Genomic DNA, 15772 nt, shown 5'->3' on the forward strand with positions numbered 1-15772 from the left:
GTCAGTGGCAGGCGTCTCCAAAGCCGGCTGGCCTGACTCTGCGGAAGGCAGGGCTAGAAGGGGCCGTTTTGACCGTTGTTTCTCAGAGCAGAGCGGCGCATGCCCAATAACAGATTGGGAAGGGGGCCCCTTGCCCAGGTTTCAGGGTGTCAGGGTTGGTGGTGGCACCCCCACTTCTGCAGCAGGGACAAAGTGACGCGCAAACCCCTTCAAAGGGGAAATGTTCCTTGTTCCTGGCAGAGAGGGGAGGCCGTTAGTCTGGCTTTGGGTGCAGACCACGTGGTAAGAGACGCTCAGAGCTGGGTCCCCGTTCCAGTGCCGGCTGCTTTCCCAAGCGGTTCACGCTGGAGATGCTGGGGGGGATTCGGTGCAAGGGCTGCTGTAGTGACGGGCGTGAGGCGGGAACAGTGGCCTAGCGCTCCCCAGGGAGGCGCCTGCGCATTGCCCACTGGAGACGCGTGGGCACTTCCTAGCTGCTAGACTGGTGGTTAGCCCCTGTTCAGGAGCGAGCCGACCAGAGCGAGGTGCTGTGCTGGGGCCGGTTGTGCAGGGGGACCCCTGGGCTCGTGTGGGCTTATCCCTTCCCCCTCTCCCCAAAGCTCATCGTGAACGAGAAGAGCCAGAATCTCCGCCGCCTGCAAGCGCAGAGGAACGAGCTGAATGCCAAAGGTAGAGCTCCCGCCGGCCTCCCCCGCCTCATCCCCATTCCGTGTGCTCGATTCCCCCTGAATTGGTGCTTTGAAAACAAGAACGTGACGTCCCCTGCCGGGGGGGGGGGCGGCCGCCTGCTGGGTGGGATGCAAAGGGTGTCCAGAGCGTACCGTGAGAGGGAGGGTTGGATTGTTCCCCATTCTGCCAGGGAGGGAGGCTGGGTGATCTCTTGGGTTCCCGGTGGTCTCAGCGGGACAGCCGGGCGCCCCGCTCCCCAGGCATGCTCTCCCAGGGATACAAAGGCAGGGTGCTGGCTCTGACCCCTGGCTGAGACGGAAGCCGGCGCTGACTCCGGAGCATGGCTGCTGTGTCCCCGGGGGGCTGGGCTGGCACATGTGGGGAGTTAGCAGCGCCTGCCCCCTCTGAATTAATGACCTGTCCTGAAAATGCCCTCTCTGCTTGGGCCCTGAACGGGGGCCCTCTGAGCGGCAGCTGGCCTGTGCGCCCCGTGGTGGGCGGGCAGGGCTGGGGCTCACGGCTCCTTGTTGCGCTGCAGTACGCCTGTTGCGGGAGGAGCTGCAGTTGCTGCAGGAGCAGGGCTCCTACGTCGGCGAGGTGGTGCGGGCCATGGATAAGAAGAAGGTGCTTGTCAAGGTACGGAGCTGGGGCGCTGCTTCCCAGGGCCGAGCAGTGCCCGGGGTTTGTGGGTGGGTGGTCGGCCAGGCTCATGAGCTCAGGGCAGGGACCAGGGACCGTAGCTCTCCTGGCTGCTGGTGGGCTCACTCCCCGAATGAGCCTGGGGACAGAAACCCCGGGGGCCTGCCCTGGAGCAGGTGGGGGCAGGGGGAGGGTGAACTGCCCTCGGGCTGCCAGCACACTGCAAATCTGTGGGGCAGCAAGGAGCCATCTGTCCCCCTCCCAGCGCCGAGGGGTGCTAGACGCTCCCTCCGATGGGGAGGAGAGTCGTTCGAGATGGCCTGGGGGGGTGGGCTGAATCCCAGGGGCTGGCTCTGCGGAGAAGCTGGTTACCAGCATGTTTTGTTGGGCTGTGGAACCGTCTCGGCCCAGTGGGCGGGACGGGGTATTAGAAAAGGCTTGAGCAGGAGCAGCCCCCCCACCCCAGCCCCTGGGCACTTTGCTGGGCTCTTCTTCCCCCTGGGGGGTCTGTGGGGGCTGTGCCCACGGGCTGGGGATGAGTGGGGTGGGACGACTGTGCCCACCGGCTGGGGATGAGTGGGTGGGGTGGGGGGGCTGTGCTCGCTGGCTGGGGATGAGTGGGCGGGGGAGGGGGCCTGTGCCCACCGGCTGGGGATGGGATGGGGAGGCTGTGCGCACGCGCTGGAGCGGGGCGGGGGAAGAGCTGCGTGTGCTGCCCCAGCCCCACCCCACAGGTCTCTGCTCTCTGTATTCCAGGTTCACCCAGAAGGGAAGTTTGTGGTGGATGTTGATAAAAACATTGACATCAATGATGTGAGTACCAGGCCCCCGGTGAACCCACCCCTCGGAGCAGCGCGCCCCGTGCTGGGGGAAGAGGGGGGCAGCTTGGCCGCAGCTGCCTTCCCTTGTGCCCGTCGTCACCAGCCTGCCGGGGGCAGCAGAGGTCCCACCAGCTGCTGCTGCCCGGTCGGGCCACGCCCCTGCCCCAGCAGCTGCTCGGCGGCCCAGCTCTTGCTGGGGAGGTGCCCAGGCTGGGTGCATAGGCCGGGGCGCTGCGAGTGCTGAAGGTGAGGGGGGCCGGCGGTGAGCTCCTGCCCGTCTGTCTCCACAGGTGACCCCGAACTGCCGCGTGGCGCTGAGGAACGACAGCTACACGCTCCACAAAATCCTGCCCAACAAAGTGGACCCACTGGTGTCCCTGATGATGGTGGAGAAGGTCCCGGACTCCACCTACGAGATGATTGGCGGCTTGGACAAGCAGATCAAGGAGATCAAGGAAGTGATCGAGCTGCCCGTCAAACACCCGGAGCTCTTTGAGGCCCTGGGGATCGCCCAGCCCAAGGCAAGCGCTCTCCGGGGCAGGACTCCCAGCACGTGCCCTGCCACCCGCCACAAGGAGGGGACTCTGCCAGCCCTGGCCAGCTCACATCTGCTGCTTAGAACTGCGCAGAAAACAGCCCTGCACTGCTGGGGGCTGGTGCTCTGCCAGGCTTCCGGGCGAGGCTGGCAGGGAGAAGGGAGCCCTCTCCCTCCCCTGGATGGTTCCCACCACCCCATGGAGCGGGGAGGGGAAGGAGATTCGTTACCAGTTCCCAGTAATGGGGACGACGGAGCAGCTCCCACTCTCCCCTGCGACTTGCTCCGGTTCTCTGGCCGTGCCGGGGGAGGGAGCAGGGAACCAGTCACTGAGTGGGTGGGATCCCAGTGCCTGCCAAAGGAGAGGCTCGGCCCCTGTGCACTCCCCTGCAATGCTAGCTGGGGGGAGGGACGGCTGCTCCAAGGGCCTAGATGCTCCCAGTGGGAAGCAGCTGTGACGGCCCTTTTCCCTGCCAGAGCCCATCACGGCTCCCTGCTGGCAGCTGCAGCAAGGCCAAGGCCAAGAGTGGGTACGCGTCTCCTGCCTCAGCCCTGCCTGGGGGATGGCAGCTCCTCGCCCATGTGGAGGAGGGGGTGAGCCTCAGGGAATGCAGCCGCTTCCTAGCACAGCGCCCCCTGCTGCCCTTGCCGGAGGAGGCAGAGCTTGAGCAGCCCCCCAGTGAACTGCGTCCTCATGGCACGAATCCTTGAGTGCGCCGCAGGCCTGGTCCGTCCCCACCTGTCCAAAGCCAGGCTTCCCCCATCTGGCGGCACGGGGCATGGCACTGGCAGCTGCACCCCGGGCGTGTGGTCCTGGACGCATGGTTTGGGCCCCGTCCTACTGGGCCCTGGATGGGGTTTATGAGTAAATCGGCCACTAGGTGGCACCAAATGCCCATGTCTGTGCCGGGCTGTGCAGTGCGGCTCCTGCACCGAGCGCCTCGGCTAACGACGCTGGCCTGGCCATTGCAGGGCGTGCTGCTCTACGGACCGCCCGGCACCGGGAAGACCCTGCTCGCCAGGGCTGTGGCTCACCACACTGACTGCACCTTCATCCGCGTCTCGGGCTCGGAGCTGGTGCAGAAGTTCATTGGCGAGGGTAAGTGTGGATGTGGGAACTGGGGGGGGGGGATGTGAGTTTAACCCCCCCCATCCCCAAGCTGTCCCTCTGCGAAGCCCTGGTGGCAGGTCACAGGGGCAGGGGGCGGTGTGGCCCCCTCACGGCTGCAGCCATGGGGCCCGTGTTCTTGTTCTGAAGAGCTGGGGCCAGGGGGGATAAAATACAATGGTTACAAAAACCCTACGAAATGGGATTAGGTGCTGTAATGAAATACATTTTTCTCTTTAAAAAGAACATGAAATTATGAAATTCAAGTTGAAATTATCCCAGCCTGTGTTCAGGCCGAAGAGTGTAATTATCAACGTTTCAATAACCAATATGGTGCATCCCAGGAGCTTTCAGAAGGTCCCAATGTCCCGTTGCCCATGTTACAATGGTCAGTCCTCACAATGGAGCGAAGGCTGGTTCTTGACGTCTTTCCAAGTGGCCCAGCCCCAGGGCTGCGCTGACCAGCGCGTAGCAGGAGCTCTCGGTCCCTGCAGTGAGAACGGGGCCGGGGCTCAGCCCTGGGGCTGCAGAGCTGGGGGGGGGCTGTGCGCCGTCCTACGGCAGGGCGTTCAGGGGCCCCTCTGCTTTGCCCTCAGGCGCGCGCATGGTGCGGGAGCTCTTTGTGATGGCCAGGGAACACGCGCCCTCCATTATCTTTATGGACGAGATCGACTCCATCGGCTCCTCGCGCCTGGAGGGCGGCTCCGGGGGGGACAGCGAGGTGCAGCGCACCATGCTGGAGCTCCTCAACCAGCTCGATGGCTTCGAGGCCACGAAGAACATTAAGGTGCGTAGAGCCTGGCGTGACTTCTCGCGGGTCTCCCCCCTGGGCTAGGCTGGCACCCCTCCCCCAGGCTCAGGGGAGGAGGGGATTCGGCTGCCCCATTTCCCAGCTGGGAGCTGAAGCCAGGTGGCTTGGCATGGCTGGCCCCCCAAGCCCCTCCCTGCGGGATAAAGCCCCAGCTCCTTTGCAGTGACCGCCTCCTCCCTTGCAGGTGATCATGGCCACTAACCGGATAGACATCCTGGACTCTGCTCTGCTGCGCCCGGGCCGCATTGACAGGAAGATCGAGTTCCCGCCTCCAAATGAAGAGGTAATGGGGGCGTTCCCCTGTGGCAGGCCCCTCGCAGGCTCCCAGTGCTACCGGTCAGCAGGGCATCCCCCTGCGGGCCAGGGCCAAACTCTGTTTCTGTAGTGTCTGAGTCCCAGCCTGGCCCCACAGACATTCTCCCCCCCCTGTGCTGGCTGTTCCCTGACCTCTTGGGTGCTGGCCCCCCTCTTGGCCCTCACCCCCCCTTGCTGGGGCTCTCCCCACAGGCTCGCCTAGACATTCTCAAGATCCACTCTCGGAAAATGAACCTGACGCGGGGGATCAATCTGCGTAAAATTGCGGAGCTGATGCCAGGAGCGTCGGGGGCTGAGGTGAAGGTGAGTAGCTGGGCCTGGAGCGCTACAGGCCGGTGGGACAGGGAGCAGCTGCTCCTGATTAGCTCTGGAGGGGGCTTTGAGCCAGGACTAGCTTCCATTGAGCTGTCACATGCCTGCTCCTTGCCTGTTCCAGGGGCAGGCTGGGGCCCTTTCGGGCTGTGCTGAGCACACTGTGTTCCCCTGGAGGGATGGAGTGGATGCAGCGGGCAGATCGCCAGGAGATGTACAGGACTCCTCTGTCACACGCTGCGGGGAACTGCTTTCCCCGTGTGAGGCTGGGCGGGTGTGTTGTGGGGGTGGGGCTGTGGCTGTGCAGAAAGGGGAGTGACTGTTCTTCCTTGCTCTTGTGCCCTTGCAGGGGGTGTGCACGGAAGCCGGCATGTATGCCCTGAGGGAGAGGAGGGTGCATGTTACACAGGAAGATTTTGAAATGGCCGTAGCCAAGGTAAAATCCGCCTCGTGCTGCCCCAGCAGCGGGTGGGGGCGGTGGCTTCAGTGCACCAGGCGCTTTAAGGGACCAACTGCAGGCTCTTCTGTTCCTCCGGGCTGCTGGCCCTGCCCCCGGTCCAGCTGGAAGTGGCTGCCCTGCCAGAGAAGGGGGACAGCCCCCCCCCCAGGGACTGAAGGCCAGGGCTGTTCAGAGCTGCAGGGACTGCCAGAAACCAGCCCTGTTCTCCCCGAAAGGGGGGCGGGGGGAGAGACAGGCTGAAGGAATGCAAAGAAATGAGGGGCCCCCAGGAGGTAGATGGAGGCTGCCATTGCACCCGTCCCCATGCTGCCGAAACAAGGGCCCACAATAAAACCCCGTGGGGGACTTTCACCCCATGCCCCTTTGGCTGGGAGTTCCACAGGTACCAGCACCACTCAAGTGGTAAAATCAGAAATTCCCCTGGCTCTGCCTCTCCCCCTTCCTCTGCCGTGGCGGGCCCAGGTGCTGGTAGCGTCCCAGTCTGCTCCCTCGGGCAGATCCTAGGCTCCCAGTTCCGTGCTGGCCGCTCCGGAACGGCTCTGGCTGTGGCCGAGTCGCAGTGTGAAGTCAGAGCAGCGGAGAGGGGAGTTAACTGGCTTTAGAGGCAACCCCTGGGGCCTCCCTTCTGCACAGAGATGCTGCTGCTCTAGGGGGCTGGCCTGGGGCAACCTGCTCCCCAGCAGCTGTTTTCTTCCCCGAGTCTGCGCACGTTGGGGGGTGGGATTTTACTGCTGCTGTCCTTGCCCTGCCTTGGGTGAATGCCAAGGGGACTGCGGCCTAGACAGTGCCGCACCCTAAGCTGGATACGGGCTCCTGCCCCTGCCCGGAGGGGGCACCAGGAAGGATCCCTGCAAGGCAGGCTCCAGGGGCCCAGCCTGGTTCCTGCCGCGGGCGGGGATCAGGACAGTGGCGGAGGAAGCATGCAGGTGACCTCAGGCCGGGGCTGAGTGCCAGAAGCAGCTCCTAACCCTTCCCTTCCCCCCCCCCACCCAGGTGATGCAGAAGGACAGCGAGAAGAACATGTCCATCAAGAAGCTCTGGAAGTAACCAGGGGCCTGACCCCTTTGTGCTGCTGGGTACTGGCCCCCTCACCTTTTCTTTAATAAAGCTCTGTGCTGGCTGAGTTACCCCCCCAGACTCTGGCTGTTGAGGGGAGGGATATTAAGAGGGGAAAGCTGCCTCTGCTCCTGCCAGCGGCTGGGAACCCTCACTCCCCCTTAGGTTCCAGAGCAAGGAGCCTAGGCTGGGTGATGGGGACTGAGCAGCCAGCAGTGAGTTTCCACGTGGCGAAGGGGACACAGCGACCAGCCAGGGCTTGGTGCAGTCTGTTCTCGCCCTGCCTTTAACAGCCGAAGCCCAGGCCGTGAGATGGGCTCGAGCTGGACTTTGGCCTGTGTCCACCGCAGGGATGTGCGGCTGGGGAAGGAGGGAAGTATTGACACTGTTAGTCCCTTGGCCTTTGAGCTCCTGTTTCCTGGCTGCAGCCAGGGACTCTGCTCCAGCCTCCTCCCCCCGCTGGTTACCCTTGGGGCAGGGCTGCGGCTGCTCAGCTGCTGGTGAGGAAGGAGACACTGGCACAAGCTGCTGCTAAATATTTTTATTAGAAAATATCCAACCCAGACAAAATGGTTACAAGAGCAGGTGGCCCAAGCCTCACTGCCGGCCCCAGCCTGCACGTCTGTAAACACCCACCCTCTCCTGCCTGCCTAATTCTACCATGCAGGGCTGCCCTGCCCCCCAGGAAACAGCCCCTGTTCCCTCCTGCCAGGGCAGCTTGGGGGGCGGGGGGGCTGGGGCTAAGGCACATGGGAGAGCCCAGCTCACGGTGTCACCTTTGCTGGAACAGAGACACTGGCTTCTCCACTTGGTCTAGTCCTATGTGCACTGCCCTGAGTAATGGAGTCTGCAGCCAGTCGGCAGAGCCCCCTCTTCCGGCCCCTGCCCCAGCAGCCCCCCACCCGCTGGATGTGAGAGGAGGGAGGCTGGAACATTCAGCTGATTGTCAGAGACTCAGACTAAGTGAACCCATTGCATAGGTTTAGGGGTGAGCGCAGGACTAGGGGGAAACCTCGTCTATTAATCAAATACAAACCCACTGTACAAAAGGCTTCGTTTTATAAACCCTGCTCACAAACATAGTGCAAAACACAACGCCAGCTCGGCCGGCCTTTGGAATGGACAAAGCTTTGGTTTCAAAAGTGCCAGCAGCTGCCTGCCCTCCGCACGCAGGGGAGAGGCTGGCACGGGCTCAGCGGGAAGCAGGCAAAGCCCTTGGCCCTCCCCGTGCTGAAGCTCAGGAGCCCGTGGGGCTGTTGTGACGTTCTGGCCACATCGCTCAGGATGGAGAAGTGCCTAGGAGGCCCCTTGGCTTCAGCTCAGGGAGAGCTCGTACCCTCTGGTCAGCGACTCCAGCAAGGCTCTGGCCCAGGCAGGGGAGGAGGGGGAAGCTTTGGTTCCCAGGGGAGGGGGAAGCTCTGGTTCCCAGGGGAGGAGCACCGAGCCTGCAATGAACACTACGGGGAGAGGCGCGAAGGCAGCAAGCTAGGCCAGTAATGCAGTAAAGGGGCCGGGAAAAGGCAGAGGCTGCACCCCGTGCCTTCGGCGAGCGCCGATTCAGAGAAGCCGCAGGGCTGGGAGCCCCTGGGGACACTAGAGGCTCAGAGCTTTGTGCAAGTGCTGTATTTCATTCCAGTCAGATGTACCGTCAGGCTCAGGCACTCAAGGAGAGCGCCGAGCCCCGGAGCCGTGCCCAGCCCATTAGGTGAGGCGAATCCCAAGCACTTGTTCCAGTTCCTGTCTGCGCTGCTGAACCTGAAAGGCACAAGAGGCATGAGGTGGGGCGGGGCCTGGGAGAAGGGCAGGGCTGGCTGGGGGAGCATCGGATGGGCACAGGCTCTCTTGCCCCTCGGGGGCATTCTCCACTTCTGAGGGTCTCACTGGCATGGAAGCAGGAACCTGAGCTCAGCCGCCACTCGAGAACCGCAGCACCAAGCCGAGGCCCCGGTGCTGGGAAGGGGGAGGTACGTTCCCTGACTGCTCAGGATTTTAGACAGCAGGCCTGAAGCCCCCCACTCCCCCTCCATGCTCACTGCTCTGGCCCTGGCTTCAGGCCATTCCCACAGCATGCTGTGGGGCAGATCCTACCTAATCCAGACTTCCCAGAGCTCTCCACCCTCCAGTCCTTCCTCCAGGGGGAGGACTCCAGTACCTGCCGCCTCTCTAGGCAGCTGAGAGTGAAACCCACAGGGCTGGATCACTTTCATGCCCACCCAGTGAAACTGACCAGGGTCTTGCCAGGTTCACTGCTGGCTGGGAAGCTGCCTGCTCCTGGCTGGCCTGCAGGAGAAGGGCAGGGACAGAGCTGGGGGGGGGGGGGGGGGGGGGGGGGGGGGGATGGGAGGGGCTGAGCACTGATCCTTCAGAAACTGCCCAGTTCCCAGCTGGACGTCCCAGACCTGGCTCAGCTCCAGGGTGGGGCAGGTTCGAACCCTGGGCTCACAGGAAAAGGGGCAGAGTGACCGGAACCTGGGGCTCTGCCCACTCCTCTGGCATTCGCTGGGAAGAGCTAAGGGGCCAACCCAGGGAGCCTAGTCCGCGCGGCAAGAATCCCCACCTTGGCAAAGATGTGCCTCCCCGCAGCCTCCTGCGCCCAAGGCTGATGGTAGAAGTCGGCTCGTCTCTCCTCCTCGGGGTTCCCAATCACATCTGTTATGATCTGCAACACGGCATGGGGAGGAGGAGATCGTCAGTGGGACGCAGACTGCTGGGCTCATGGGCAGCTGCTGCCCTCCCAGGGCCCACAGCAGGCTTCCCGGACACCCTGCCCCTGCCAGCACGATCGCACGTCCCGCAGGGCAGGGCACGCGTCCGGGGGGAGACACCCCATGGCTGCTGGGCTGGGCTGGCTACTGCACTGGGCAGCGTGGGCCCCATGCTGCAGGGGGCTGTTACTGCATTACCCTGCATGGTAACGCCAGGCCCCAGCCCCTGCTCAGCAGCGACTCAGCTCTCCAGCGGGACCCCAGCTGTACCTTGAGGTCCCTCCTCTGGGATTTGATCCATTCCTGAATGAAGTCCTGCGGGTTGTTGCTGAAGCTCAGCATGAAATCTCGCTGCGTCTTCAGCTGGTTGATGGACTCAATGGTCTCGTGGATCTAGCAAGACAAAGCGGGTGAGACGGACCCAGCCAGGACAGGGCTGGCTTGGCCGTTTTGCTTGCAATTGTCTGTAAAAGGCTCCAAGCACGGGTTCCCAAACTTTAACAGCCCACGAACCCCTTTCACTAAATTGTGAAATCTCATGAACCCCCTCCTAAAAATGAGTATTTCCAGGGATTTACGTTTAAATTTCCTCAGTGTGATGGATGCCCCAACTGACCAGCCCCGCTCTCCCTGGGGCTCGGGCTGCCAGCCCCACGCAGAGTGCTGGGGTTCGGGCTGCTGGCTCCCCCGCTGATGGGGGCAGGGCTCGGGCTGCCAGCCCCAACTGCCTGGCCCCACTCTCCCCGGGGCTCGGGTGTCTGCCCTGCAACCGGGTCCCACCTGCTGTCTCCAATGCCCGGGGTCCTCTGTCCGCCATTAGTGAAATTTTTCTGGCGAACCCCCTGTAACGTTCTGCGAACCCCCAGGGGTTCAAACCCCAGTTTGGGAACCACTGTTCTAGGGGTTAGACTCTCCCCTGGCAGCTAGCACCAGGGATTCCAGTTCCCAGCCCCGACTCCTTCCTTAATCCTACCCTGCATGGCCGGGCCCCGGGCAGGCGGCTCTGGACTCCCAGGGCAGGGCTGGCTAGGCCAGCCTGCGGAGTGCAGCATGCCAACGGGGCAGGAGGAGGGTCAGGGGAGCCCGCACCAGGACTGAATCTCGCTCGTTCGGTGAGAGGCTGCTGGCCTGCGGCCCAGGTGCCCTGCTCCCTGTCTGCTGGCGTGGCACGCAGCTCAGATGGCGCAGTGAATCCGACCAGGGGCCCATTTCCTGCTCCCCTCGGTGGCCAATGGCTTGGCGCACCGAGAGGCCCAGTGCAGTGCACAGCTCCAAGCTAGAAGCGGCAGATTCCCGCCCAAGGCTCGGGTGCTGTGCAGGCCTCGCCCAGAGCCGGGATCTCAGCCGTTACTCAAACAACAGGGGTCTAACCCGTATGGGGGAGGGGGAAGCTTGAAAACATGAATCGGGGTGACTGGTGCAGCAACATCTGCCTGAGTCTGCTGACAGCCTGATACCAGTTCTCCCCTTCGCAGCCCTTCCGCCCTCCAGGTGGGTAGCTCCGTGTCCGCCCCGGGGACTCTCTCACTGCTGCAGACACCCCCAGCTGATGGGCTCACCCCACGATGCAGACATGCCCCAGCTGCCCCAGCCCCTACTGGCAATGGAGAGCTCAGGCCTGTCGAACTGGAAGCATGGGGAGAGCAGACAAGAAAGACAATTTCTAATGGCTCCCTCTGGCTGCCTGGTCCCTGCTTCCAAGCAGCCCCCCACCCCCAATCCATTGGGCACCCCATTAGCATCTCCCTGCCTGGGCTGGGGGTGAGCTGCATGCTGCGTTGCGCTCTGGGACATGGCGCCTTCTGCTCTGACTGGTGACCCTGCAGCAAGCCAGGACCCCAGCCATTCACAGCCTCAGGCTCCGCCACTCGCAACAGCAGGACTCCTGCTCTCTACAGACGGGCAAGGACTGGGCCGCCCCAAACCTTGGTATCCAGGGAGGCGATTTCCTGCTGGTTGGTGGTGGAGGCCAGGAAGTTGCTCATCTGAGCTTTCAAGGGGTCATCCACCTCGACATCAATGTCGTAGCAGGCCGTCTTCTTCTGGTCGTTGGGATCCACGCTGGGGGGTGAGGGGAGGCTGGCGGTTAGGACCCACACCTGGCACTTTGCAAACAGCAGCCAGCCCCCCAGCTGGAGACACGGTCACATGCAGCCCCACCCCCCACAAAACCAGCCTGGCAAGAAACAGAATGAGCTGCACAGAGGTCACCACACCCTGGGGCCAGGCTGGAACCGGTGCTCTGGCCCTGTGACGTTGTGCAGTCTATATGGTTTTATAAAAACATAATAAGTGAATATAATGTAACTGGGATAGTTTTATAAAAATTTGATAATAAGTGACTATAATGCAAATGGGATATGCTTCGTGCAAAAGGTCTCTTGTAAGGTATCATTACAAAGCTCATAATCTACTGAGTGTGATCATCCTATTTGTATAAATGTACCACTCTTGTATCTAAAACTAGAAATATAAAATATAACTCTGAGGGCCTATTGTAATTATATAAAGTGTGGGCCATTAATGATGGTTTGGAATCTTGATGACTCCCATTGTCTGCAGATGGCTGTATTTACCTGTGAGTCTCCCTGTATATGTGTGTGCTGGCAAGTGAGTAATGAAGTCTTGCAGTGACATGTGATCATGTCACCAGAACTGGAATCCATCTTTAACCTGGTGCTTTTCCAGTGAGGGGGGGTGGAAACCCAGAGGGACAAAGGGTTCCCGCCTTATGCAAAAGCTATATAAAGGGGTGGAAGAGAACAGAGGGAGAGAGGAGCCATCATGAAGAATCCCCTAGCTATCACCTGAGCTGGAACAAGAGCTGTACCAGGGGAAAGAATTGTGCCCAGGCCTGGAAGGTGTCCAACCTGAGAAAAACTTACTGAAGCATCTCTGAGGGTGAGATTATCTGTATTTAGTTTGATTAGACATAGATTTGCGCATTTTATTTTATTTTGCTTGGTGACTTACTTTGTTCTGTCTGTTACTACTTGGAATCACTTAAATCCTACTGTCTGTATTTAATAAAATCACTTTTTATTTAGTAATTTACTCAGAGCATGTATTAATACCTGGGGGAGCAAACAACTGTGCATATCTCTCTATCAGTGTTATAGAGGGCGAACAATTTATGAGTTTGCCCTGCATAAGCTGTATACAGGGTAAAACGGATTTATCTGGGTTTAGACCCCATTGGGAGTTGGGCATCTGAGTGCCAAAGACAAGCACACTTCTGTGAGCTGTTTTCAGGTAAACTTGCAGCTTTGGGACAAGTGATTCAGACCCTGGGTCTGTGTTGGAGCAGACGGGAGTGTCTAATTCAGCAAGACGGGGTGCTGGAGTCCTAAGCTGGCAGGGAAAACAGGAGCAGGGGTAGTCTTGGTACATTGGGTGGCAGCTCCCAAGGGGGTTTCTGTGCCCCAACCCCTGACCTCCTCCAGCCGATGCCATCCGTTCCCATCTCCCGCTCCAGAGCCAGCCACTCCTGCCCATCCCCATGTACATGGCCCATCCAGTCTGAGCACACTGAAGAAAAGAATCCCAGAAGCAACCCAACCCCAGCCCGGCCCAGATAAGTCCCAGCCCCAGAGCAGACATCAGGGGCTATGCCCTGCCCTACCTGATCATGTGGTTGATGATGATGGGATCCGGATGCTGCAGCAGGCCTGCCAGCTTCATGGGGATCTCGGAGAATCGCATGCGAATGCAGCTAAAGATCTAGGGCGGGAGGGAAGTCAGAGCATTAGCAGCCCCCGTGAGGAGGCTCCTTCAGCCCATGAGAGGAGCGCAGGGGGCTGGGACCCAGCCTCCAATATGGGCAGGGACCAGATCACCATCTGCTGGCGTAAGGCGGGTAAACGCTTCAGTGACACTCACGGGGAGTGGGGCCTGGGGGCCGCCTGCTCCTCAGCACTCCTCCCCCAGAGCCCCCCTGCAGCCCTGGGCCCGGCCCAGAGTCACCGTCCCCTCGCCCACCCTGGGCCCTGCGGCAGGAGGCTGACCCGTTTCTGCACGGCAGGGCCAGGGTTGAGCCGAGGCTGGCGAAGGGCGGGGACAAGGGGTGGGTCTCTGCGGAGGGAGGACAGGGCCAGGCGGGGCTGGCTGCAGCCCAGGGAGCGGGGAGCCCCAGGCCCACCTGGCGGAAGTAGCGGTTGCAGTTGATGTACTCCTTCTCGTGACTGTCCTGCAGCTTGTTGTGTTTGATGTAGAGCCACAGGGCCTGCATGATGCTGGCCCGGGTCTGGGTGTGGACGCCCAGCAGGCGAGCCAGGCGAGGGTCCAGTTTATACTGCGGAGGCTGCAATGAGACACAGATAGGGAGACAGCACCCTCCAGGGAGGGCCTGGGCGCTCCCTCCCAGCACCACCTGCCGACAGAGCTGCACCAAGCCCGCCGAGAATGGAGCGGTCTGCAGCCACCCCTGTTCCCTGGGTGGGCCCACCGGGTCTAGAGGGGTTTCTGGTTAGAGGGCGGGGGGGGTTGGCTTGCTATTGCCATTCGAAATTCAGGCTATGGGCGCAGCCCAGCTGGGAGCTGTCTGCACTTCTCCCAGAGCTGGGGCAGCTTCAGAAGCGCTATCCCAGCATGCAGTGTGGCTGGGCTGATAGGATTGGGATGGAGCACAGCCTGCTGGGACCTGTAGTCTTCCTGGGCCACCAGGGGGCTCTGATCTGAACTGATCTTCTCCCTGCAAGGACAGAGCCTCTCATGGACCCACCTGGCCACTGCCTTCCTCACCATCCCCAGTAGGGTGACCAGATGTCCCAATTTTATAGGGACAGTCCCGATTTTGGGGGCTTTTTCTTACATAGGTTCCTATTACCCCCCACCCCCTGTCCCAATTTTTCACATTTGCTGTCTGGTCACCCTAGTCCCCAGTGACCTGGTAACCACTGGCCAAGGGCTCCACAGGCCACTGCAAGAGAGTGGCCCCCCATCCCTCTTGCATGGCAGCCAACTAACCCCCTGGCAGAGGCCCAAACTCTCCAGTGCGCTTGCTGATTATCCGCCAGGAGGGGCAGAACAAGTCACTGGGGTTGGGGCTGTGGGGGGATGCAGAGAGAGAAGTCGGTCCCATGGGAGCCAGCCCCCGTATGGGGAAAGGACCCTCACTGGGGGGGGGGGGGGGGGGGAAGACAGGCCTGGCTCCTTCACTGTTCAGGGCCATACATGCTTATGAAGCCTGGGGCTGGGCCACACCAGCTGTGGGACCCAGCATGTGCCCTCCCCATCCAGGGAGGGTCAGCAGGTGGCCTCAGAGACCCACCAGGGACGAGAGAGAGGAAGAGCAGGCTCTGGCAGGGTGCAGCTGACGGGGCAGCCCCAGGACCCCCAGCGGGTGGTGCACAGGGACAGGAGATGGGGGGGCGGGATGGCGACACACTGGCAGGATGTGCCGCCTGCCTCCGGAATGAATCCCCCCACTCAGCAGACGCTGCCGAACCTGCCCTCCCTGGGGGGAGCTTTATGCCCGCTCAAGACAAGCAGATGGTTTGCCTTTGGGATGCCCCAGCATGCACCACATGCCAGGTATTTTTACGTATGTTTGGTGGGGACCCCCCCTCCATGGCTCCTTAAAGTCACTCGATGGGCTGCTCAGGAGATCTGCCCCAGGGATGGCCCCTGCCAGTCACCCCCCCACCCCCCCGTGCTCTGGGTCAGCCATGCCATTACCTGCTGCTAGAGGGGAGGGACTTTCCCCAGGGCAGGCAGGCTGGGCAGCGGCGGAGTTGGAGCCTCACCTGGTGATCCAGCATGAGCAGTAGGGTGCATTTCACATTGACGTCGCCAGGGCGCTTGACCTGGAAGCCGTCGGTCTCCTGGGTCGTGGGCATCCTGTGCCACTAGGGAAAAGGCCACCGAGATTTACTGCCAAGACCACAAGGGGGCGCGCGACACACGTTATTCGCTAGTTACATCAACATCAGCAGTTTGGGGCCTGACCCAGTGCCAGGGAGCTTGGGGCTGGAGCCTTCTCCGCACTCTGCGGCCTCGGGCTGGCACCCTGGCCGATTACCGACCGGATTGCCGTGCAGGGGTCTGTGAAAACCCAGCTCCCAGCTGCTCCGAGTGGACTTGAAACATCCCAGGGCAGTTGAGTTTGAGCCCGTCCTTGGTTGAAAACCCACCCTGCACGCTTGTGCAGCTCAATGTGTCCCACTTCCCTGCCGCCCTCTACCCCGGGGGTTGGGGGGGGGGTTGCGGATGGTTTCTAAAGAGCTCCCGGCTCCGGCGGGCCCAGGGGGGATACAGAAACCCAGGATATCACTGTTAGGGGTTCACACAAACCGCTCGTTAGCAGAGCTGTGGCTGGAAACACAAGTCAACAGCCCTGCAGC

General features: G+C 61.5%; 3 protein-coding genes across 3 annotated transcripts in view; 1 reads left to right on the forward strand and 2 right to left on the reverse strand.

The window, feature by feature from the left end:
- Positions 1-101, reverse strand: part of LOC112108591 (FtsJ RNA 2'-O-methyltransferase 3) — a 21776-nt gene extending 21675 nt beyond the window's left edge. Inside the window, exon 1 of the mRNA XM_026647247.1 lies at positions 55-101. Within this exon, the coding sequence (XP_026503032.1) occupies positions 55-101 (47 nt within the window). The remainder of the gene's footprint in view (positions 1-54) is intronic.
- On the forward strand, positions 100-6799 carry LOC113405920 (26S proteasome regulatory subunit 8). Its single transcript, XM_026647246.1, has 11 exons — positions 100-138; positions 600-669; positions 1208-1305; positions 2065-2121; positions 2420-2650; positions 3637-3763; positions 4369-4559; positions 4768-4866; positions 5091-5201; positions 5560-5646; positions 6664-6799. Exons 1-11 carry the CDS (start codon positions 100-102, stop codon positions 6715-6717), a joined length of 1164 nt encoding a protein of 387 aa, XP_026503031.1. The 3' UTR covers positions 6718-6799.
- A 799-nt stretch (positions 6800-7598) lies between these two features.
- Positions 7599-15326, reverse strand: LOC112108589 (SWI/SNF-related matrix-associated actin-dependent regulator of chromatin subfamily D member 2). Its single transcript, XM_026647248.2, has 7 exons — positions 15176-15326; positions 13570-13731; positions 13054-13151; positions 11357-11492; positions 9702-9824; positions 9284-9385; positions 7599-8481 (listed from the first exon to the last, which is right to left on the reverse strand). Exons 1-7 carry the CDS (start codon positions 15266-15268, stop codon positions 8428-8430), a joined length of 768 nt encoding a protein of 255 aa, XP_026503033.1. The 5' UTR covers positions 15269-15326; the 3' UTR covers positions 7599-8427.
- Positions 15327-15772: the final 446 nt, after the last annotated feature.

This window comes from Terrapene carolina, unplaced genomic scaffold (assembly GCF_002925995.2).
Source record: "Terrapene carolina triunguis isolate 2854851 unplaced genomic scaffold, T_m_triunguis-2.0 Scaffold51614, whole genome shotgun sequence".
Classification (NCBI taxonomy): Eukaryota; Metazoa; Chordata; order Testudines; family Emydidae; genus Terrapene; species Terrapene triunguis.

Excerpts from the sequence above, each read along its gene's own strand:
- LOC113405920 (XM_026647246.1), top strand. The coding sequence starts at position 100 with ATGCCCAATAACAGATTGGGAAGGGGGCCCCTTGCCCAG. Across the intron at positions 2,651-3,636 it reads TGGGGATCGCCCAGCCCAAG|GGCGTGCTGCTCTACGGACC; the intron begins GCAAGCGCTCTC and ends TGGCCATTGCAG. Across the intron at positions 3,764-4,368 it reads GCAGAAGTTCATTGGCGAGG|GCGCGCGCATGGTGCGGGAG; the intron begins GTAAGTGTGGAT and ends CTTTGCCCTCAG.
- LOC112108589 (XM_026647248.2), bottom strand. The coding sequence starts at position 15,268 with ATGCCCACGACCCAGGAGACCGACGGCTTCCAGGTCAAGCGCCCTGGC. Across the intron at positions 13,732-15,175 it reads TGCTCATGCTGGATCACCAG|CCTCCGCAGTATAAACTGGA; the intron begins GTGAGGCTCCAA and ends GTCTCATTGCAG. Across the intron at positions 13,152-13,569 it reads GCAACCGCTACTTCCGCCAG|ATCTTTAGCTGCATTCGCAT; the intron begins GTGGGCCTGGGG and ends CTCCCGCCCTAG.